This window comes from Pithys albifrons, chromosome 3 (assembly GCF_047495875.1).
Source record: "Pithys albifrons albifrons isolate INPA30051 chromosome 3, PitAlb_v1, whole genome shotgun sequence".
NCBI lineage: Eukaryota > Metazoa > Chordata > Aves > Passeriformes > Thamnophilidae > Pithys > Pithys albifrons.
Window position 1 is genome coordinate 29,988,562 of NC_092460.1, and position 23,777 is coordinate 30,012,338.

The 23,777-nt window shown below is 42.9% G+C and overlaps 1 protein-coding gene across 8 annotated transcripts in view; it reads right to left on the reverse strand.

The window, feature by feature from the left end:
* Positions 1–7,402, reverse strand: part of BICD1 (BICD cargo adaptor 1) — a 179,161-nt gene extending 171,759 nt beyond the window's left edge. For 6 of the 8 annotated variants that reach the window (XM_071551185.1, XM_071551179.1, XM_071551178.1 and 3 more), the window contains exon 1: positions 6,650–7,402. In XM_071551185.1, the coding sequence (XP_071407286.1) occupies positions 6,650–6,862 (213 nt within the window). In that variant the 5' untranslated portion in view covers positions 6,863–7,402. Of the gene's footprint in view, positions 1–5,392; positions 5,468–5,990; positions 6,142–6,649 lie in introns of those variants that run through there. The other 2 variants (XM_071551184.1, XM_071551183.1) reach the window with 2 other exon arrangements.
* Between the last annotated feature and the right edge of the window lie 16,375 nt (positions 7,403–23,777).

Consider the following 23,777-nt stretch of genomic DNA (forward strand, 5'->3'; position numbering starts at 1 on the left):
AAGCAAGAAAAAATGTAATTCAAGCATGAAGTGAGGCTGTGGGTCTTCTGACGGTCACCGTTTCCAGCAGCACCCTGTCAGGTATTGGCTAACTCACCAAGCTGCTACTGGAACTTAACTAGGCACAGTGGGCACCCTCAGAGACTTTGCATTGCTTAAGGTGCCTTGCTATCTACCTCCTTTTTTCCCTAGTCCAACTTCCTTCTCACAGCAGGATCAGCTCTGAACTCAGATCAGGTTCCTCAGGGCTGTATCCAGGTGAGGCTTGAAAAGTCCCATGGAAGGAGACTGCACAATCCCTGCAGGCAAGCTGTGGGACTCCCTGTGCTCATGGGGAAACAGTTAGACCTTAAATCCAGTCTGAAATTCCCTATTTTCAAGTTATGTCAACTGCCTCTTTTTCTCCCCTATTCACTGAATCACAGAATGGGTAAGGTTGGAAGGGACCACTGGAGGTACTGCAGTCCAACCTCCCTGCTCCAGCAGGGTCCCCTAGAACACGTCACTCAGAATTTTGTCCAAATAGCTTTTGAGTGAGTATCTCCAGTGAGGGAGACTCCACAACCTCTCTGGACAATCTGTTCCATTGCATAGTCACCTGCACAGTAAGAAAGTTCTTCTTCATGTTCCAGAGGAATTTCTTGTACTCCAGTTTCTGCCTGTTCCCTCTCATTTCTTAGCACCACCAAGCAGAGTCTGACTCCATTGTCTTGGCATTCTCCCTTCAGGTATTTGTAGACATTGATGAGGTCCTCTCTCAGTTGTCTGTTCTTGAGGCTGAACAGGCCAAGTTTCTTAAGTCTTTCCTTGTAAGAGAGATGCTCCAGACCCTTAATCATCTTTTTGCCCTCCCCTGGACATGCCTCAGTAACTCCTTGTACTGAGGAGCCCAGAACTGGACACTCCAGACATGGCCTTACCAGGGCCGAGCAGATCACCTCCCTCAACCTGCTGGCAATGCTCTTCCTAATGCACCCCAAGATACCCTTGGCCTTCTTGGCCACAAAGGCACCCTGCTGGCTCATGGACAGCTGGTTGTCCACCAGGATCCCCAGCTGGGCTTCCTTTCCAGCAGGTCAGCCCCGAGGCTGTACTGATGAATGGGGTTACTCTTCCCCAGCTGCAGGACCCTGCCCTTGCCTTTGTTAAATTTCAGAGACTTCTCTGCCCATGTCTCCAACCTGTCAAGGTCCTTCTGAAGGGCTGCACAGCCCTCTGGGGTATCGACCACTCCTCCCAGCTTTGTGTCATCAGTGAACTTGCTGAAGAGGCATCTTCCCCTTCATCCAAGACCTTGATAAGTAAGTTACACAATACTGGACTCAGTATTGACCCTTGTGGGATACCACTGGTTACAGACCTCCAACTAGACTCTCTACCATCCCTGTGAAGAGCCCGGCTCTATCATCTCAATAACTGTCGGTATGGATAGGCTGCTGCTGAGTCCCTCATAGCCTTCTCTTTCCCAGGCTTAGACCCCTCAGCTTCTCCTTACAGGGCAAGTGTTTTAGCTCTTAACCGCCTTTGGTGGTCCTGTGCTTAACTCAGTCTGGTTTATTTGAGTCTTTCTTATATTAAGGGATCCCAGACTGGATACTGTTTTCTAGATGTGGTTTAACAACTGCCAATTTGAAAGTGATAATCACTCCTCTCAATCTACCAGCTATTCTTCTGCTACTAACAGTCTGGGATGCTGTTAGCCTTTCCAGTGTCAGGACACACTACTGTCCTACATTCAGCTTGCTGTCCTCAAGGATCTCAAAATCCTTTGCCACAGACCTGGCCCCCAGTCAGTCAGTCACCAGCCTGTAACAACTGAATGAAAGCTTTGCAAGCTGCTGCTTGATTTTGCTAAGGCATTCCTAAGCACACCTCCCAAAATGAACTGCTCTTCCAGTAGCAGGGTATGCCTCAGAGACAGAGGTAGTGTTTGCTGGTCTCTGGAAGAGACAACAGTGCCAGAGAGCGCCTGAGTACAGCCCCTCTAGGTCTGCAGCTCCCTCACCCTTGCCCTGTCCTCATGGGCTGAGTGCCACAAGGTGAACAGACCCCAAGGACAAAGTGATGAGATCAGGATGACATGCTGAAAATGTTCAGCCTCATACACAAGCCCACAGACACTGTCACTGGAAGGAGGTGTAGAGACATATTGAGATGGCATCAGTTCACATTCCTTATTTGGAACACATTCACCTTTGGGGAGAATTCAAACCATCTCAGTGAGATTTAAGAGCCACTTCACACTTTCCTAAGCATCCTGTGATGTAGATGCATCTATATAGCAATTCCAATTTAACAGGACTGTATTTGGGACAGACAGTCTCCCTCTCTACTGCCCTTTCTGGATTCAGAGAAGTCCCACCAAGTGTATACTTCAAAGACAGAAGAGGCAGAAGTGATTCAAGTAGTAGGAGTGTGAGAGGTTTTAGAGAGCAGTGGGGGACGTGGTGAGGCAGCATCGCTTCAGAAGAGAGGAGAGATGGAGCTTCAGTCATCTGCATTAAAGTTGTGAAGGGAAGAGCAGCACAGAAAAGAAGCAGCCAGAGAGACCTTCAGCTCTGTTCCTCAAAAATCATTTTCAGTCACAAACCAAAAATTGCTTCCGGAAGCCCTATTAGTAACCTGAGTAAACACTTCACAATCATTCATACATTTCTGTGAGGTAAAGAAAACAAGGACCTGCCAAGGACAGGGCTACTCATCAATAGCCTGGTTTCCAATAACTTACCAAGGACAATTGGGTTTAAAGCAAAGCAAACATCAAACAGCATCTTCAACCTGGAAATCAGATAGCCAGTGCCACGTGCAATCCAGTAGAAGAGTTTATCTCCATAGTATGAAATACATAAAAGCCAAGAAGCCAAGTGAGATATTGCCAAATTAGTCAGTCATAGAGGGCGCCAAGGAAGCAACTTGAGGATCTACTCATCTGCTATGTTTATTATTTGATTCCCAGACAGTAATCTCTGCTAGGACTTTCCAGGCCTAACTGTCTTGCAGAGTTAGACACCAAAGCTGCCTTCCATTCCCATTTTACCATGACTAAATGTGACTGATATTTCTCTGCTTTAAAAACTTTACAGCCCCAATAGCTAATCAGGGAAACACGGAATGGTTGAGGTTGGAAGGGACCCCCATGCTGAAGCAGTGACAGCTACAGGAAACAGCTCAGGCAAGAAGATCAATATGAAGCCATTTTACACTTCTTTAAAAAAATAAAACTACCACTACACATTATTCTTACTGCAAATGCAATGTGAACATATAAAACCACAGATAATAAAACACCTAGAAAATGTTTTCCATAAAACATGGTAGTAATAAACTCCCATCTCAGCAAGACAATGAAAACAAGCTTAATCCCATGAGTCTGTCTCTAAATTCTTATGAACTGCAGGTTAAAGGCTGTATCTGCTAAAGCAACTTTCTGAATAGGGATCCTAAAACTACCATGTTTTACTAAATTACTGAAATTCTACTATATTGAGATGTAATTGACTGAAGTGGACAAACATCATTTTTATACTGGAAGAAAAAAAAAAGACCCAAATTTTGGAAAATTAATGAAGCTTTAAATAATAAGTTTATCTCATGGACCACAACATTAAAGTTTTGGGCTAAAGCAGAAACCTCTGAATACAGCAGAACAAACATCAGAGGTTACTAAAACAATTTATATTGCATGGTGGATAGCATATATCCTGTACACAAGTATTAATATTTAATGTAATATATTGCAATTTGCTTTTACTTCAACATCTATAATGGCCTTAATTTCCCATCTCATTCTCCAACAATGGAAATTATCATATAGCTGAAGTTCTGTATTGCCATCTACATGGAAAAGGACTGCTGAAGTCCACTGGAGCTTTGGATTGCCAAGGACCATGGAAGAAGACTTCAGATCCCAGCCTGGTAAGACAGGCAGCTCTGCTTGCTGAGCAATAAATATGAGCCCCTAACAATAGAACAGAATTCAGTAATGAAACAGTTAAAAAATGAAGACTTGCCTCAACAAAACGTAAACACAGTAACTGAACCTGTTCAGAGGACTGCAGAAGGAGAGGTAAGTCCTGACATAATCCTATCCACCCTCTTGCACCTACTATTCCTCATGAATGGACAAACTACTTGTTTCAGCACAAACATGAGGCTTAATTTCCATACCCCAGTATGAGTTCAGAGAGGCTGCCGATGTTGTGAGGTAAGAGCAGTGGAAGAGATTTGCACTAAGAAGTCTTCCCAGCTCCCAGTAGTCAGTCAATCAGTCATGGCATTTGATGTCCTGCCATTGGCCAGCATGTCCTTGGCAGGGCTTGCTGAAGTAGGAACACAAAGACCTTTCTCTACACATTTTGGACAGTGCTTTAATGAAAAAGAAGCTGTCTTTGGACTTCTTCTGCTATTTTGGAAGCTTTCAGATAGATCCCTACAGCCCCCAAACCTACAGCCCTAAGTCTCCACAACAGTTTGCCTGAACTACCTGAATTTTGCCTCACTAGTGTCATCACGGGTGCCATTTGCTTCTGTCTCACTGTTATGACTCTGATTTGTGATGAGGGAACAGTCATAATGCAGGTGGTAACCTTGAAGCTAGAAAACAGATTACAGCAACAAGAAGGGCTAAGTGCAAATTCTCCTTCAAGAGCTACATGCAAGGCAAGAATCAGCATGGTTTCTGCTATAAAGATAGAAGCAAGAAAAAAAATCTCTTGCAGTCTAGGTGGCGAATGGAACATGCTGCTAAGAGCTCTGCTATTGAGAGCTCCAGGCCTGGACACTGGAGAGGGTCCACTCTTGCTTGGCATCAGGCAAGCTACAGGATTTCTCCTCCTCCTCTCTCCATGGATATCCCCTCGGTATCCATGCTGCAGTTGGCACAGCATGAAGGCATGTTCCCACGGGAGACATTCTGGCCTGCAGAGCACGCAACCCCACTGACTTCAAGGGGAGGTAAACAGGAAGAGAGTTTGTGCCCATCTTTGATTTCAATTAATTCTGTTGACTAATCCCTCTAGTTTAGTAATTTCCACTCAATTCCTTGCCCTGTCGCTTCTATCTGTGACCATGTGTGATCCTGGCTTCTCATCGGTCTTCTTTTGCACATGGTTATGATGGGGTAAGAGCTAGCTGCAGCTTTGCTAATCTCTTTCTTCTCCTTCTTTTTTTCCCTAGAAGTTGCATTACACTTCTCCCCCTCAATTCTGCTTCTCTATTAATGTCAGGTCATTTCAAGTAGCACTGCCTTCATGCCAGTGCAAACTGTGTATCTCTATCCCTCTCTACCTGTGATTACTCATTCCAAAGTCCTGAACCTACTGCATAGGCTAAGGGGGGTGGGGAGGCAGAGATCAAGTTTAAGGAAATCAATAGCTTTTTCTGAAAAACAGCTTTATTCTTCACATTGAAAATATAATGCTCTCAACTCTTCGGACACTGAATCAAGTCTGCAGCATAACTCATTTACCTGCAAGCAAAATGAAACCTTTATTTTATTAAAAGTACTTCTAAAAGGGCATCAGTTAGTATTGTAAAGATTATAGTCATATATAATTAAATTTTTGAAGTGGCTTCCCTCAGTATGGAATACATTCATGGTTTCTAACAGATATTTCATTAATTCTAACAGAATTTCTATATGTTACATATTTTCTGTTGAATGAAAAGATAAATTTTAAATTTGGAAGAATATGTTTGATACTTTATCTTCTCTTTACAAAACATTCAGTCAGTCATATTTTAAAGACAGTATAAAAATACCATGAAGTGTAGAGCTATGAGTGCTGCATATGTGTGCACGCACACCCCTTCTGTAGCTCCCGTGTATGTGCACCATATCAATTTCAAGTTACTTCCCTTAATGATGACAAACACAGGAGTGATGATTTTTCAGAGTCATGTTTAGCAGAGCTGAAAGGTAAGGTGTACCACTCACCTACTTTGTCCTCTGAATGTTACAAAAACATATCTGAAAAGTAACCCCAAATCACCTCTCCAATCAAATGTTTTACTCTTTCGGCATGACGCAGAAGTTTAATTTCCAAGGATGGGGGGTGACCTCGAGACTGTTGTATGGCTACTTCGCCTCCCTCCTCCCTCCTTAATGGCAGCGATTCTCCTCACTGGCAGAATAAAGCGGGTCTATAAATAAATTCAAAAGGAATTGTCTCTCTCCTCACGCACTGCAGACAGCTGTTTACACAGATCCCGAGTCCTTATACAGCGGGTTTGCCCAGCTCTCATCCTACGGGCTGTTTCATTTCTTCTTCCTAAAAAAGCCTTGGGCGATGCGATGCAGGTAGGACCGGAGGGACCCTCCACTGCCGCAAACGCCTGTTCCCAGAAGTTGTGGCTGTCGGCGGCAGGGGCTGCAGCGCGGCCCCGGCCCCGGCCCCGGGGAAATTTCCCAGGGCAAGGGGGTTGCGATCTCGCGTAACCCGGCCTTAAGCTCCATGGTCCCGGCTGATCCTCGGCCCCACGAAACCCCTCCTCCCCACGCCAGGAACCCGCAGCCGCTCCGGGGCCCGCACATCATCACACCTTTGCCCGCGCACCCGCAGGGGGCTGGCCCGGGGCCCCGGGCAGGGACACGCGTAGGGCGCCCCCGCACCTGCCCGCACCCCCGGGACAAAAGCCGGGGCTGGCTCACCTCCTTCAGCTGCTCCAGCTCCTGCTTCAGGCCGTCATACTCCGCCTCCAGCTCATCGTACTGCTGCTTGAGGGTGAGCTTCTCCTCCAGCACCACCAGCCCGTACTCCGCCGCCTGGATCTTCTCGTGGGTCGTCTCGGAGAGCTCCCGGGTCAGCCGCTCGATCTCGCTCTTGTAGTGGTCCGCGCCCTGCAGCACCTCCTCCGCAGCCATAGCCCCGCCGGCACTGCCGCGCCGCCGGGGAGGCGGCCCAGGGGCGGCCGAGGGGCGGCCCCGGCGGCCTTGGGATGGCGGTGGGGCTCGGGATGAGGATGGGGATGGCGCTGGGGTTGGAGCCGCCTGCGGCAGCCGCCGCCGAACGCGGGGGGAGGCCGGTCCGCCCCGCCGCAGCCGCGGCCCCCTCCTCCCCCTGCCGGCCGCGCTCGCCTCCCCCGGCCCTGCGGCGGCCCCGGGGCGGGAGCGCCTGGGCTGGCGAGCGGGCGGGCGAGCCCCCCTGCCCGGGGCGGCGGCGCTGGAGGCCGGGGCGGCGAGCGGGGCGGCCGGGAGCGCGCCTTCTCCCGGCGGCGCCCGGCGAGATGCTGCTGCTGGCGCCCGCCTCTTCCCGCGGCGCCGGCACCACCGCCTCCCTTCCACACGGTCCCTCCCCTGCGCTCTTTAAGATGACAGCGTCCTCAGGTCTGGCATTCCCGCTGGGCAAGAGGGGAAGCGGCACTGGAGCGCGGCGGCCCCGGCAGAAGCTCCTGGAGCGGTTGCTGCCGCCGGAGCCGGGCGCGCATCCCGCTGGGATGTCGGGGCTGCGCCTGCGGGGCTGCTCTGCCCGGTGCCCCCTCCCCGCCCCTCCGCGCTGTCAGCGCCGCTCGGATTTTCTCAGCGTGTTGCAGCCATGGCCACACCAGCGGCGATGCGCGGACAAATAGAAAGGGAGATACAGCCCAGCAAACTGCGGGAGCGGGAGGATGTTCTCAAGTATTCCCCCTGCTATTTCGGGAAACTGGGAAAGAAGAGCTATCTGCTCCCTTCCTCCAGTGAATGAACGCACATGGGAATGGTCAAGGGAACCTGGATGCCAAACAGCAGCAGGGTTGGGGCATTGGGCTACTGCCACTCTTCCGTCACCATTAGCACAAGATCTCTTTGCCACTGATTAGACAACGGGACAAAACTGATTCAGCTCAGATGCGGTCACACCATTGTTTCTCTGTCAAATTAACCGGAGGACCTGATGCATAGATTATGTCAGTTTTATGCTGGCTTTATGCTGGCTACAGAAAGACAGATACTACTCGTCCAGCATAAAATTAGAGTGGTGCAGACAGACAGTAACTGATCTCATACAAAGCCTGCCAGGAAAAAGTTAACACACAAGATTTAGGGGCGTTTAACACATTTGAACTGGAAGACTGAGTTCATCCTGGATCAATGTCATAATGTCCCATGTCATAGCCATTTTGTGTGGTACTAGGAGTCTTAAACCCAAATTTACTGTTTCTCCAAATGGCCTGTAAACAGACCTGAACTGATATTGATCAAGATTTGCTCTTACTACTAGCAGGACCTGTTTTTCATGTTTTACACACTTTTTTTTAATAGTTCTTTAAAGGTTGACGATTGAGTTAGAATTTCCATGAAAAGTATGGGTTTTTTTTAAATAGAAGTTACCTGTAGAAGATCGATATCACCGCCCAGCAATGCAGCACTGTATTGGAAATCAAAGATTCCCTTTCTTGCTCACCTGATAATGTGGTTTTAAAGAAGCCACATCCCCTTTCTACTATGGCTTTCCCATGTCTACGGTAGAGGTAAAAATGTTTAGACTCCCCAGCAAGGTTCTTTGAGATCTGGAAATGGAAGCACTAACACTAGTTATATAACATATGCATACAGTATATGGCATAGGTATTTTATAAATACCTGTACATGCATACATAACAAATACATTGTGATCCATCCTGCATAAACACTTCTCATTGCCTGGAGAACATACATGGAAAAAGCAAGCAAATTAATAAATGTTCTGTCAATTTTTAGCTTGAAAGCATGTTCCACAAATGCACATTTTTAATAAATTCTACTGTGGAAACAAGAGTGAGTAGTAATAGGAAAGAAACAAGTGTGAATATTAATAGGTAAGGAGACTGAGGGACTGTCATTGATGACTGAATGTCAAAACACAGGAAAACACCAGTATTCCAAGAGTAATTTCCACAGTACAGCTAACCTCAACATCGTTTTCTTAAAAGAGGATGAAAGATTCCACAAATCAGAAGGACAAAAACCCTACTCAAAATCCAAAGCAGAAGTAAAGCATTGTCTTAGGAACCTTTACAAATTCTGGTCTAGGTGTCTCCCTCAGCTTTGTACCTAGGCCACTGTGTGAGCAAATGTTTTGTGAGCACCCTTTCAGGAATGGATCAGAAGACAAACAGGTTAAGACTGGTGCTGAAAATGAGTGGTTGGGTTAAGGAGTGACAAAACTGGCTGAAGCAACTGGATGCCCATAGCTAATCAAGCCTTGGTGTAACTCTACTTAACATCACTAAGTTAAAAATCTTACTGACTACCCAAGGGCAGCCTCACCACCTGTCTGGACATCTGGACCCCAGAGGAGAAATCTGGGGTCTTAAAATGTGTCAGTTTTTCTACAATACCTCAAAAGAAAGTGAAGTCCAGGTATGGTACACTGTGCAGCCGTGCACAGTGACTGTGAGGTCCTGAAGCTACTCTAAATTGAAAACACCCAGATGCCCATAATTTGCTAACATTAATGCCTGTTTATCCCGCATCTTGCCCCCTAAATATAAGCAATATCAAACATGGTGATATTTGTCTTTGTTTTACAAGTCTACTACTTTAAAAGTCTTCTTTTAAAAGTTTCTATCAGTTTCTCTGCACTGACTGCACTTGGGCTGGTCAGGACAGACACAGATTTATACATTCAGACACACATTTCATTAAATGAATCCCACCTTTCTCTTCTCTGTCTTTTCCTAGGTCTTAAAACTAGCTCCTACATTCCATTGTCAAGACCCTCCATCTATATTTGTAATGGTCTATCAAGGTCACTGATGGATCTGAAAAGCAATCAAGCTCCTTTCTCTGATATAAGGAACTCTGGTTCACCTCATTCCTGACTCTGTGAAGATGAGAATAGATGGATAGTTTTATAATACAAATCACATCTAAGTTACAGGAAAAGACATCATTAAAGAAGTAGGTGCTGCAGCACAACCCAGAGGCAGTCATTCCCTAGTGAGAATCTCATAACTGAAGTGGTGGGACCTGCTTTGATGGAGTATGAACTCAAGTGACTGCACAGTGGTGCGGGCAAAGTGCTGGTCTCAGTCACAGTTCTGGTACCTTTAGGATCCCATTTACCAGTGTAGATAGCTCTAAAACAATGATATTGGAATTTTAAATAATTTCACTGCCCAGGTATGATCACCTCATAATGGTTTAAGTCCTGCTACTCTGTTCTTACATTTTCTGCCCCCTTCCCAGCTCAAAAAGCTTGCTCTGGTTTTATTAAAGCTTGGCATATCACCCTGCATTATTATTTCTCCTTTGTTTTGCCCTGTGCACCCCTGTCACATGAATATTTCAAACCTTTCCAAAGTGATTCAGTCTATGTGTCATTCTTCATACCTTCACAGCACAAGCTTCCTTCTGATTGCATCCATTTCATGGGCAGAAATTGCCATTTGAATTCCTGGCATGTGATATCAGTGAACTTCTACACCAAGGATAATAGGTTCCAGTACCAAAAAATGCTGTTCTGATTACACATTTTTTGCAGACAATCACATATTCAAGGACAGGGAAAGTTACACAGTACCAGTCTTGCTCAAGAACATACAATAATTAAATTTCAGATCATTTAAGAAGCATTTAGTGACCTATATGAAATGAACTACTGGTTCTATGCCTTAGTGGAAATGCAGCTATAAAAGCCACCCTGTACTGTATTTCAAATGGCTGAATCCCTGCACCTACAGCATACACAGAAATCACTGTGAGCTGTTTGTACAGAGATTCTCAGAACTGGGAGCTCAAATCTAACTTCCTGCTAACTAGTGGTGTTTGGCAGGCTCTGCCAGAGTGACCAAAGGGGAGGGAAAAAAACAACAGAAAGGTATGAGGACCAATCTGTCATTGTTAGTAAAAATGGGATTGGTTTCCTGAAAGGGAAAAGAGGGAAAAGCACTGAGGGAAGGCAGTATGGTAACTATGCTGGATCTGGTTTGGGAATAAGCAAGTGGCTGTTACACTGCCAAAGCTTCATCTTTCTTGAGCGCTGAATATAAGCAGCACATAAGTAATGAATGACCAGCCTAGAGATCAAAGGGAGACACTGGGAAGAAAATGAAATTTAAAAAGGTATTTCAAAATTCTAGTGCAATAGAAATGGTAATAGGTTTTAAGAAAATTAGTTTAGAGAGAATGCTAAGAGAAACTAAACACGGGAGCTAATAACCAATAATACATGTAATGAAAAGTGATGATGTTACGCTGATTAACATGAGTGTCAGCATTCAGAAGAAAGGCTTTCTAACAGTAGTGTCCTTATGTGAGTCTTCTGTGAACTGCCTTTAAAGGATCTGCAAAGGTAAACAAATTCTTCTTTTTAAAATCTATTATCAGGGTTTAAACATGGTGTACAGGATCTTGTATTGCCACCAGAACAATTTTGGGTTCCAGAAACCTGAAGGTTGAAAACCACTCATGTAGAACACATGGCATCTGAAAGGAAGGATGGGATAAAACAGAACAATTCAACCAGGAAATCACAGAAAAGGGCTGTACCAAAATGGTTGGCAGAATGTTTTGTGTGTAATGAGCAGGAGGTAGGGAACCAAAAATGAGTTTCACAAGAAAACTACAAAAAAACCCTAAGTGTAAGGACATTTAGAAAATACAGTCAGCAATAACTAAGCAGCAAACTGATACCTGAACTATAGAAAAACTACTGAGTATAGCAAAGAATGTGAATTATTACTCTGTTATACTGAATAATATAATTTCAGTCTGAAAGGGTGTTGCTTTCGGCGAGTGTTGCACATGGATCTTGGCTCAGCTCCACAGATCTAAGCTGACTCTTTTAATTGACAGCATTGCCCCCAGGCTGAAGACTCAGGACACTGCTCTTCCACAGTATAGAAAAAAATGGTTGAAAGAAGCACAGAAAGGATTATTATGTCTAATTAAACCACTAGGCACTTTCCTGCGACACAAGGAAGACCTGTGCACTTAGAATTCTTTGTCCAAACAACTTCTCAGCAATTGAGCCTAGATAAATCAGTGTCAAAGTGCAAACTATTCCTTACAGCATAGATTTAAAACTGAGAGGAGAAGGGAGAACATGGTTTATCTCAAATGTACAGCAGAAACACCCATTGTCTGGAGAACCACTACAACGAGGGCTCATTCAAACTGCAAAATACCCAGATGTTTAGGGCAGCAAATTGTTACAAGAGATGAGGGCAGAATAACTATACTGAAACACCTTTTTACTTTTGTCTGAACCTCGGGAAGCCAAGTACCCACTGCTGCACCCACTGAGGGGCTGGTGATGTGGAGATGGAAGGCAGCTTGTACCTGGGAGACTTGAACCTTTCAGCAGTCACGAATTCAACTCCAGTTCCCCACTCTGAGCTTCAGCACCAGGACAGCGTTTGCACTGCTCTGTGGCTGCACTTGGCATCTTCCCTCTCCTTCGTATGGTCCCCCCTGCCCCACTTTCGCCTGCCACTTGCTCCTGAGAACTCCCAAGCCTCTCTGTCTCTGCAGTAGAGACGTCATTAGAGGGTCGTTGAAGCTAATTGCACATGTAGGTGGGAGCAAATGCATCTAAACCATTCATGTTAGGGTTGTCTAAAAACCCTCCGTGACAGATATACAACAGCATGCCTACAAAGTCTTTTCCAATACGTTGATCACAAAAGGAAGTTTCCCTAATGCAGAATTTAAAGTTTTTCACTACATACCAATATGATCTATTCCTATCCTTTGGTAAATACTGTGCCCTTTTCATCGGTTTCTTCAATGTTTGAAGGCTGTTCAGTTTTCTCTTCTTCACTAAGCAAACTTCCAACTTTTACTTAGAACCTTCAGTCTGTCTTTTTAAATCATCCCATCTAATCCCATACAGAGTTCTGAATGGCCTTTTCTGAACTATCTTATTTCTTGCTCTAAGCTGACCTTTGTCCCTCCAGGTGAAGGTTTCCTCACTACTGAATAATGTGCATCAAACATCTCCCATATTGCCAGTTTGCCACTCCTAGTACCCCATTAAGAAACCACAACACATTGTTAATTAGTTAATTAGTTTGTTCTTTGCAGTCTACCAGAGCTTCAGTATCTTTTCTTTTCCCCTTGTTGCTTTTCTAGCCACTTACATCTTTGTTTCTGCTGAGGTTCATCTTGTTAATTTTGGATCACTTATTCAGTATGTCACCATAAGTTTAAATATCCTCCTTCCAAAGGCCAGCTACTTTTTCTTGTAAAGAAGCACCAACAACTTCATGCAAATGTGTGATCAACTGCCCTTTTGTCTAAAAACTTTTTGTTCCAGAGAGCAGGATCAGATATGGGAGTTTCTTTCCTGCACACAGTTAAGCTTGCCACATTTAACTCCAATCCAGCATGATAAAAGCATGTTTTATCATCATTACAGCTGAGATGGTTTAAAGCAAAACTACTCCAAAACCTGCAAACACCTGAAGTATTCCTTGGGGCCTGCCTGCTGGCCACAATCTCCAGCTCTCCCTGCTCTCTAATGGCCCCCTCTGTCCCACTGCAGTTTCTCACAGTCCCCACCAGCCCAGCTACAGGCTGGGGGTCTGCCCCACTGACATCTCCCAGACCAGTGCCCTGAGTTCTTGGGGGTCTTTCCCATGGCTGCCAAACTGTCTGCCCACTGCCCTCTTGGGTAGAGCTGTCCCACTGCCATCAGGCTGTCAGTGATGACCCCACACACACCTGCAGAGATGACCAAGAGAGTTTGCTCTCTGCAACACCTGGTCACTCCCAGAGCAAAGTTTTTTTGCCTCCCACTATCCCAAGCCTCCCACTGCTGCTTATCCCCACAGCCAGCTGCTGTCCTTAAAGCTGACAGAGACAGGATGATGCCGTCTTCTCTTGGCAATTCTACCCTGGCACTTTTTAAATCCTATTTTTTTCTTTTTATTTTTTCCCCAGACTCTCACAAATCAATTGCTCAATCATCTTTAGTGTGTTTCTGGGAAGTGAAATGAGGTTATACATTATTCCTCCAGTCTCCTTCCTTTTATTATGTCAAGTCCCCGCCAACAGCTTTGGAGTGGTTGTGCAGATCCTCTCAGCTCCCAGGCTTTCTCCTACCACCACAGCATGAGCAAAACCAAAATACAATAGGTACATCCTGTGTTTGAAATGTGAGCTGACTATGAAATAAAACTCAGACTACATCTTATGGTCCCATATTGAGTGATTTTTCTTCTCAGAAGTCATTGGTGTGGGAGAGGAATGAATGTCTAATTTAACAATGTGCCTTGTCTAGAAATGGAAAGCCTAGAATCTACAGAGCACCCGTTAAATATAGCTTCAAAAAGCACTTATTTCTGCTAAAGTTAGCATTTGCCTCACATTCCTTATTGTGCATCAATGACTAAAAACATTTACAGACAGTGATGGCTGAGAGAAAAACTAAAATTTTTATGTGGAATCTAATTGTAATGCCGTGTTGATATTATGAAGAAAATTTGATTCAGATAATAAAACTGCTTATGATTTAGTGTTTTTCTCAATATAAGGTAATATTTCAGCACTCAGGAATAGGCTGGTGGTTGTCTTCTCTCAAATACAGCTTCTAAACACACATTGCAGAACACAAAACACAAAGAATATTACATTACATTTCTATTAAGTGACTGTGGCATTTAGGAAAGGTGCCAGGTTTATGACACTATCCTATAAACTTGCGTTTGTTTTTTCTTTTAATCAAAAACTTAATACAGAATGGGTGGTGTGTATTCAAAACACTAAAACAATGAATAACAAAGAAGGCATCTGGATCAAAGCTTCAGTTATTTTCCTCAGCTAAGACAGCAGTCAGAGGCCAATTAGGTGATTAAGATCTTAAACTGGAGATTGACTTCAGTGGGAATTTTCCCACTCACTGTTGGTACATCCTGGATGAAAAGATAGGTCCATCATAAAGCAGGGTACTGCAAACTTAACTACTTAAAAACCTCTCTAGAACTTTTTTTAATAATTGTATTTATAATATAAATGCCTCTTCTTAAAATAATTACACTTTTCAACATACAGACAAGGATTGGAATAGCTGAAAAAAGTATTGCATAAACTTATTAAGTATGAATGAATTCTGTATTGTGAAATGTAATCCTCAAAAAAAATTTGAAACTCATGAAAGTTCCTAGGGGTATTTTCTTCGGGCTTTGTTTTGCTATAATATTTTGGGCAATTTTCATTTGTCTTCTGCTTTCTAAGCCAGGTCAAAACTGTCTGGTATCTGGGTCCAGCTTTTCCTTACAATCAAGAGCTTTATTTTTAAAAAATTGAAAACAACAACAACAACAACAACAACAACAACAACAAAACAACCTAAAACCAAAAAAAACATCAATAGGTTATTAAATGAAGTTTTGGGGTTCAGGAGAGATGGACTATAACTAAACCTGCAAATTAGGAAAAACACAATGAGCATGGAGCATTTGCCAACTCTGACTTTACAGACCCAAAACCAAGACTGAGTTCCCAGTGGTCTCCTGAAGGGAAACATGGTAAAGGTTTTGGGTGAAATAGTTTTCCTTCAAAAGTCTTGTCAATAAGGATAAGCAGAAAGGTATTGTGTTGTATTTTAACAATAGCTATCTGAATGTATCTAGCTGGGAAGCAATAATACAGTGTAAGATTAGAGTAAACCAATCCTATAGTGCCAGAGCCTTTCCTGATATATACTACCATATGGAGGGGGACAAAGTTCATTGTGAGTTTCTGTGAGGTTGTCTTGATAGGCTTTTTTCACTGCTTCTTGGATGATTAGGAGTTTCTGAAAGCGCAGCAGATGGAGGTTGGCATGGGGAGTATGTGAAGTGGGGGCACAACCACTTTGGGTGCTGACTGTTCCCATTGCTCACAGCAGTTCCTGGTACAACCAGGGGAAAAGGCAAGGGGGATGCTGCTATTTGCCTACCTTTGTTTGCCCAACCGGGCAGCAAAGGACCAAGGGAGCACAGGAGAAACAGTCAAATTCTTGCCAGTATTGCACAAAATTGGGAAGAGAAGTAACAGATGGTAATTCCTTTGATGCAAGGAACCCATCTGCTACTGCTCCTCCCATGAGCTCCTTGAGATACTATGTGGAAAAGCTTCAGAAACAGTGTGAATGGCAAATGTGACTGTGGGTTGCATGGGAGAAGATGGAAAAGAGGATCTCTGCTTGTGGAAGGGAACATGACAAGAAGGGGAGCTGTACTTCTGCTCAGCTCTTGCTAAGTCCAAAAATAGGCTTGTGAAAAGCCTAACCAACTCAGCTATATAGGACAGCATGCAAAGTAACTGCTCCCTGATGTCCCCCATTGAACATATGTGAGTGGTGACACACTGTAAAAGCCTAGTTGCAAGTCCACACAAAGATCATACTATAGCTGTGGTACCAGACAGCATAGTCCTGCAGAACATCCCACTTCTGCTTCTGACATTGTCTCTGATCACACATCTCATTCTTGCCTGCTCTGATGAGCAAAGGAGCAATATATCTTGATATTATATAACATTGATGCTTGACGACTACCATTTAGTATTCCCTTTAAAATTAATAAGGTCATGAATCTTTCTGGTTTTCAGGATACTTGAAAACTCAGGAAGCTGTCACTGTCACATTTATCTATAGGATATGAATGGAAAAATGTCTGCAAACCCAGAGATACCAACTTATCTGAAAGAAAGCTGGCATTTTGGAGCATTCAGTACAACCATGGAAAAATAAATGTGGGCACCTCATTATGTTCCTGCTTCTGCTTGACTTCCAGCTGCTCTGATGACAGCTGCAGATCACTTAAAGCTGTTACTGACAGGCAACTGAATAAACAGGTAACACCCTTCAATAACAAAACTCACCGCTGTGGAGAAGAAAATACAAGCACCCAGCTAAAAGGAGAAAACCAGTTACTAACCCTCCTCTCCTTACTTTTCTTTAAGTGTATTCCCTCTGCTTAATATTGTCAGAAAATGGCAGCTGCTACATTTTAAGAGATTTGGCAATTTACTGATATTGGATGCAGAAAGGAAGATTGATTTGCAAACCTGTCACAGATTCTCTCTGCAAGGGATCTATCAGAGTAAAAACATGCTGTGAAAATGAATTAGCAGGATGAGGGACTTGTTTTGAACATAGGAATGGTCAGGGCAGTCAAGGCTCTTGGCTGACCTCTGTAGTCATTAGCTGTCATCCTTTGACTCCAATCCATGGAAAGCTGGAATAGACATGCACACACATAAACTTCAAGGTTATCCAAAGAAAAAGGCAAGAAGAATATTTTTCTTCATTGTGTCTACAACAAGCAGTTGAAGTTTGGTGTCAAATAAATACAAAACAAGACTTAAACACCCACAGACACAGGTTTGTTTATTTATAGACTTGTTTATAAATAATTTTACAGGATCATGATGACTTTGCCTTGATCAGGGTTTGAGATACTTGAGCATGATGAGCTATGGTTGATAGGGTAATACAAATGGCTGAGGGACATGAGCCTTGGGATGGGCCATGGATCAACAAGCCAGTGAAGAACAGTATCTGAAACTGCTGGGAAGATGGTATTATTGTAGACAGATTTGGCTGGTGGCCTGTGTCAACATCTGTCTCTAAGTCCCTGAGCACTAGAGATTAATAGAGGCTGGTGGGAGGCATTCCTCTGAATATGTCCAACATCTCATGGAAGCAGATTGCTCAGGGTGGAACCATCACATCTTGACACTGAGCTGCTGCCCAGAGCCTGACATGGGGACAGGTTGGGCAGTGCAAATATCACATCCTCCTGGGCTTACCTGTGCCAAATTCCTGTGTGTGGGTAAGGTCTCACGTAATTCTGTGGGTGTGAGCACATGTATGTGCAGCTTTCCCCAGTGCAGCCTGTCCCCTGCCTGCTGAACTAAGTAGGGCTTGTCAGTATCTCATTGTCTGGTGTTTCTCTTCTACCTGTGACAGGTGGGAATTATTAAAATAGGAACATAGAGAAAGAGGGGTGGAAGGATGACTTTGGGAATATCACAATAAGATAAAAATAAAATCAGAAGATGTGTGGGAAATATGTGAGACTTCACTGACCAGCTGAAAAGGGAGTTTTCTGCGGATAAGAGACAGAACCAGAGGTGGTAGGGATTTGTCCACCCAGCACAACCTTCAGGGATGGCAATCTGCCATCTGATCCTTGTCAGTAATGTCTGGAGATACAACCAAAAAGTGAAATGGGTCCTCCCTTCCTGGCTCTTCAGGAAACATGGCCAACAGTACATTGCTGCTCATGGGAAATAGATGTCTGGAAAGGAGCTGCTTGAGATGACAAGCCAGCCCTCTGCTCCAGTGCACAGTTCTCTCTCCAGTCTGGGTCCATGTGTGCTCCAGATTCTGCTGTCTTGATAGAGAAGCCTGAACAAAAATATCAAGAGAAAATTTACTTGGGTGACTAACTACTTAAAAATTAAGTAGAAGACTTATTCTAGCCACCCTGATAGATGAAATAATGTTGAAAAATTATATTATATGTGGGAAAGCTGTTGGTAGCCTAAGGGGAAAAAAACCTCACTATTAAGCAAAGTTTCTTTTAAACTACTGCTATTAATCAGCTGTGGTTGTACTAATTGGATGCAATAAATGTAGGTAGAAGTCACATTAGCTGCTCTGAAACTCCTGATTTTCCTTTTAACCAGTGATAGGCTTGAAGAGAAAAGCAAAGAGTATGACAGGTTACCAAAATGTCCTGGTTGATTACTTCCCTGACCCTGTTCAGTGCACAGCATCACCGGCTGCCAGGCTGGCTTGGGGAGCTGGGAGGATGGGGATGCTGGTACTCTGGGCTCAGGCACTGCCTGAGGCACAGCTCCCCAGACACTCTCCCACCTAAACTGACAGGCTGTCCCAATTTAGGATTAGTTTAAGCATGGCTAAACTGCTTCCTCTGACTGCAGTTAACCTATACACAAGTAAACACTTAAATCTTTGGAGCATGAGGTACTGACTGTCAGTGTGAATCTTAAAAAAGCCTTTAAGGTAAAGGTCTTTGCCACCTTTTGTTTGATTTTCTCCACATCACACAGATCTGATGTTTTCACTGAATGGCTCTGTATTAAAGGTGTGTATTCCTTGAACTCGGAATGAGATCTGAAATAAATCAGTACTTCTCTAGACAATACTTCATGCTGATTGTTACAGACCTGCCCATAACATGAAAGATCACATTTACCTGATCCACAGACCACAGGGCACCTCATTGTCTGAATCACTAACACAGCTCCGTGCTGAACAAGAATAGCAGAACTGTGCAATGCCCAGTGTGTTCAGTCTTTCAAATGGCCAGTGTAGATTTCTGTGGTTAATTCTACATGTGTTTCTGCACTTCCCACCGCATCACTTGCAGACATTGCTGAACAGAGGGCAGTGGGCTTCCTACTGCAAGAAGTATTTGCCATAGGCTTTGAAGCTTTACATTTCTGCTCTCTGTTCTTCCTCGCAGATTTATATGTCAATAGTTTCCAAGAAACGTCATTTGGTTCCGTGGGAGAGAAAAAAAATCTTCTAGTTTGGTCTTTGAGCAGCTTTGTTTTTCTTAAATCCCCCTTTGACACTACCTAACACTCTGTTCTGCATATCCTCTTCTTTTTGTCCTCTTTCCCCCATTCCCTTTTATACTCCCTGTTTTCCTCAGGCTTCTCTTGCCATCCTACCACTGACAATACTAAATTGTCCAACAAAAGCTACACTTCTTTACATGACTTAGTTTCATATTTATACTGCATAAAAGACAAGCAGCCTGTGTCCTGCAAAGCCATTAATAAAGTGAAAATTCACAGCATTTCTATATATAAACTCTAAGCAATACTGTCATCACTGCTGGGTTCAGCTGCTATGTACTGACAGGACACTGATAAAATATACATGTGATGTATCTCCATCCTTAAAAACACATATAAAAGAGCTATATACCAATGAGACCAATTATTTTTCACTCAGTATAATGAAATGTGCCAAAGCCAGCAAGGCCTCATTGTGAACGTATCGATCCCACATCTAACACTGTTTTAGTTGCAGCATCAGAATTCTCAGACAGAGCTTTCATGTGTCTCCTTCCACCCCCAGCAGTTATCCTTGCAGCTGTCTATCCGGCCTCTTCTTGAAAACTTTACTCATGGAGACTCCACAGTCAGGGAATCTACCTGTACCCTCTGCCTTCAGTTTGTAAGTGAAGGAAATGGTTTGCCTGACAATTTGGAAGGCAAAATAAGTTGAGAAAAAATGAATTCTTGTGTTTATTTTTGTTTCCTTTACTCTAGGCTGCTTAACAACTCAAAACAGACACAAGGAAAAAAACCAAAAGCCTTCTTCTATGAGATGTGGCATATAAACCTCCATCATTTGAGGGGTTTAGGGTTTTTTTTCAGGAGGACTAGTGCTCCAGAGATTCAGATTGAACTTGCTGGTCAGGCATCACCGAAGGATTTGCCAGTACTGCACAGCCAACAAAGCAGCAAGAGAAAAGCAGCACAAATGAATGCAAAGCAGTGCACATGGTGAAGAGTGACCTTAATTCTATGTTCCAAATGGCGAGATCTCCTGTCAGCTTTTATCACCAGTATTTTCCTACATCATTACAGATCTTTGGAAAACAAAGCTTCCTACCCCACGAAAACAGAAAAACCAGAAAGGAAACATAAACTATCATTTAGTACTCCATAAAGCTTTGGTGCACCCAGTCTTGTGTGAGGCTCTGGCCACTTCAAAAATGAGATTTTACAACTAGAAAGGATATAGATAAGGAAGGTCAGATTTGTCAGAAACAGGAAACAATTTCTGCTGTAAGAGAAAGTAAAAAGATTTGGTTTCCTCAGTTTGGAAAAGAGATTAACTGAGGGCATGATAGAGGTCTAGAAAAACATAAATCATGTGGAGCAGGTGGCGAGGGAATGATTAGTCATTATTTTTCATGAGACAAGAACTATAGGCCACGAAATGAAATCATCAAGCAGCAGGTCAAAGAGAAATGGAAAAAAAAGCACTTGCACATGTAGTGCCTAATTGCATTGCAGGACATAACATCCTGTTTTGTTTGGATGCCCAAAGTATAAAAGTATTCTGAAAGCTACTAGATGGCTTCGAGGAAGAAAGGTCTGTCAAGGGCAGTAAGACAATATGATGTAGATCCATTCTGCAGATGAGAAAGTTTCTAAACCAAAAATCACTGGAAACTAGATAAATAGCTAGAAAAAAAATGAGTCCAAGATTGCCCTGGACTTATAGCTTTTTCTTTACTACTATGGCTATAGTAGAACGAGAATATATCAAATGGGGTATATGGACCCTTGTTGTGATATAATACAGGTGTTTGTCTGTATTTCATTAGAACAACTATTTATAAATGCTATATAGTCAGAAATGGGAAATCATATTACAGTAATTGATGTTGATTGTCACCATGAGACCATCAAACAGGTAAAAACAACACTACTTCTCCCTTAAAGGAAATCTACGTATCTTGAATGTCAAAACTTTAAAGTTGGAGAAGTGGAGACTTGATAACAATAGAAATTTGTACAAAGAAGTGACCAAAAAAAAAAAAAAAAACCAAAAGAAAACAGAATGAAGTAGATCTCCTGTAAGGGTGAAATCTGCACTCCAGTGAAATCATAAGTTTTTCCTTTCTTCGCAGCAAGACTAGAATTTCATGTGGAAGACCAAATTTTGAGAGTGGTCAATAGGGCAAAATGATGACAACCTCATACTTTTAATTTTTCTCCACCAGGGGTAGGAGGAAAAATTAGAATTTTTTTTTTTTAAAAAAGCTGACTGAACTAAGAATTTGGTAGATAAATCATATAAACTAAGGAAATGCATAGAAATCATATGGTGAATAAAGACGGGAACATCCATGTACACCCAGTCACTTCCTTTGCATTGTTTGCAAAGGTGATGTCAAGGAACTTAAGACAGACTTAAATCAAAGCACTCCCTTACGCATCAATATTTAATTTACATTCTTCCAAAGGTAAATTTACAATGGCAAAGATATATTAGGAATTCAATCACCATGAGATCTAACTTCCGTTATGGTAAGGAACTATAATTACTAGGGCCATCCTGACAGATAGGTACTGTAAGAAATTATTATTACTAGAAGAGAAATCTGTTTATTCAGCTAAAATAACAAACTGGCTTATTTCAGTGCCTCTATAACAGATTTTGAGAACACATGCTTCAAGTAACACATGCCTAGGGAAGATGGTAATATTCATCTCAATTCACAGGACAACTAGGATTAGTTATTGCAATCTGAAAACTACTTCAGATTATTCAGGTACGAACCAAAGATTCTTTATATTCCCACTGAGTCTTTCAACTTAAGAAAGTTATTCTTTAAACACTGCAATTATTTGTAATTTTTTTAGCATACAAGTTACTGAAACTTAAATCACGTTACCACATAAGGAGATGTAAGTAGTGTCTTGATACAATGCAATGCCCAATTAATTTGCCTAGAAACAAAGTTTTGTTTCCCCTTTATTCCTGCATTTCTTAAAATCCTTTCAGAGTCTAAAACTTAGGAGTAGGTGCTAAATATTTTATTTGGGTTTCTTTCAGCATATTTCAACTGAAATGTTTCAGCATATTTCCTTGGAGGGAGAGTGGTGGTCATTTATACATTTTTTTAGAGGGAATCCTTACAAAATCCATTTGCTTTTTTTCATGGGATTTTCCTGCTCCCAAAGACCTGTATCCCTGGTGACAGTGCCCACAGAGAAGAGTGTGTGTTTATTTGAAAGATTATGTTGAAAAGGAAGTTCTCCTCAAATAATTTGCTTCAGCTGTGTTTTCCTATACTTCTGTGATTTGCATTTTTATCAGACCTCACTCGTGACAGAAAAGCAGCAGGAATAGTTTTTATTTTCCAACAGAAATTTCCATACGGGTCAGCCTTTTTGATCTTCTATTCTGCAGCACTGGAGAACAAACCCAGACAAATTATCATCAACTCACTGAAACTGGAGATAGATAACTGTAAGGTTTTGGCCCCATTTCCCCTCTTACTCAGCCCAAACTACTTTATTTTTGGATTGCAGTACTTTGTACCCCTTTCATAAATACTCCATCTTTTCACTTTGAATTCAAGTTCATAATTAATTTATATTAACACATTTAAATCCACAACAAGCATTCAGCTAATGATTTGCAGATTTTAATAGTTCTTTGCCATCTCTTGTCTCTTCCTCCATTTATCATCTGCTGCCACAGTTTCTTACCAGAATTAATAAACTTTAATTCAGCAGCTAAAGCCCCGGATAAGCTTCATCTGCAAAAGCTACAATGCTGAGCCCAAACTTCCATTTTCCTGTATCTTGTGCAAATGGGGCTGGCTGTTGATCAGCACTGTGTCCTTCATATCCAGGACTCCCAGTTCCTATGCCAAATAAATGCTCTGTAGCCAACCATTTGATGTTGTTCGTTTACCTAACCTAAAAAGCAAGTACTGGCTCGTGTGTATCTTACCTGCAGCTTGTGCACAGCCCAAGAGTACCCCAGGCTGTGTCTTGTTTTCTTCTTTACTGGGGATGTGATAGAGCAAGTTACTCACAGAGACCTCAGAGGAATATCTAAACACAAGCTTTTCTCTAAAGACTGATCTAGAAATCATACAAAGTTAAGGCTTGCTAACAGCAAGACGTGCAAGCAATTCCTTTCATAAGGTTTTTCCACTCCTTCAGTCCTCACCTGCCAGGCAGGCAGCTTCTGCTTTGTTCTACCCAGTTCCAAGCCAGATCTCCATCTCTGTACTCTCTCCAGAAATGAATTATCAAGGCACTCCATTTTTTAAATTTTCCTGCCTTCTGGTACCAGATGGCTTTCCTCGAGGACTTG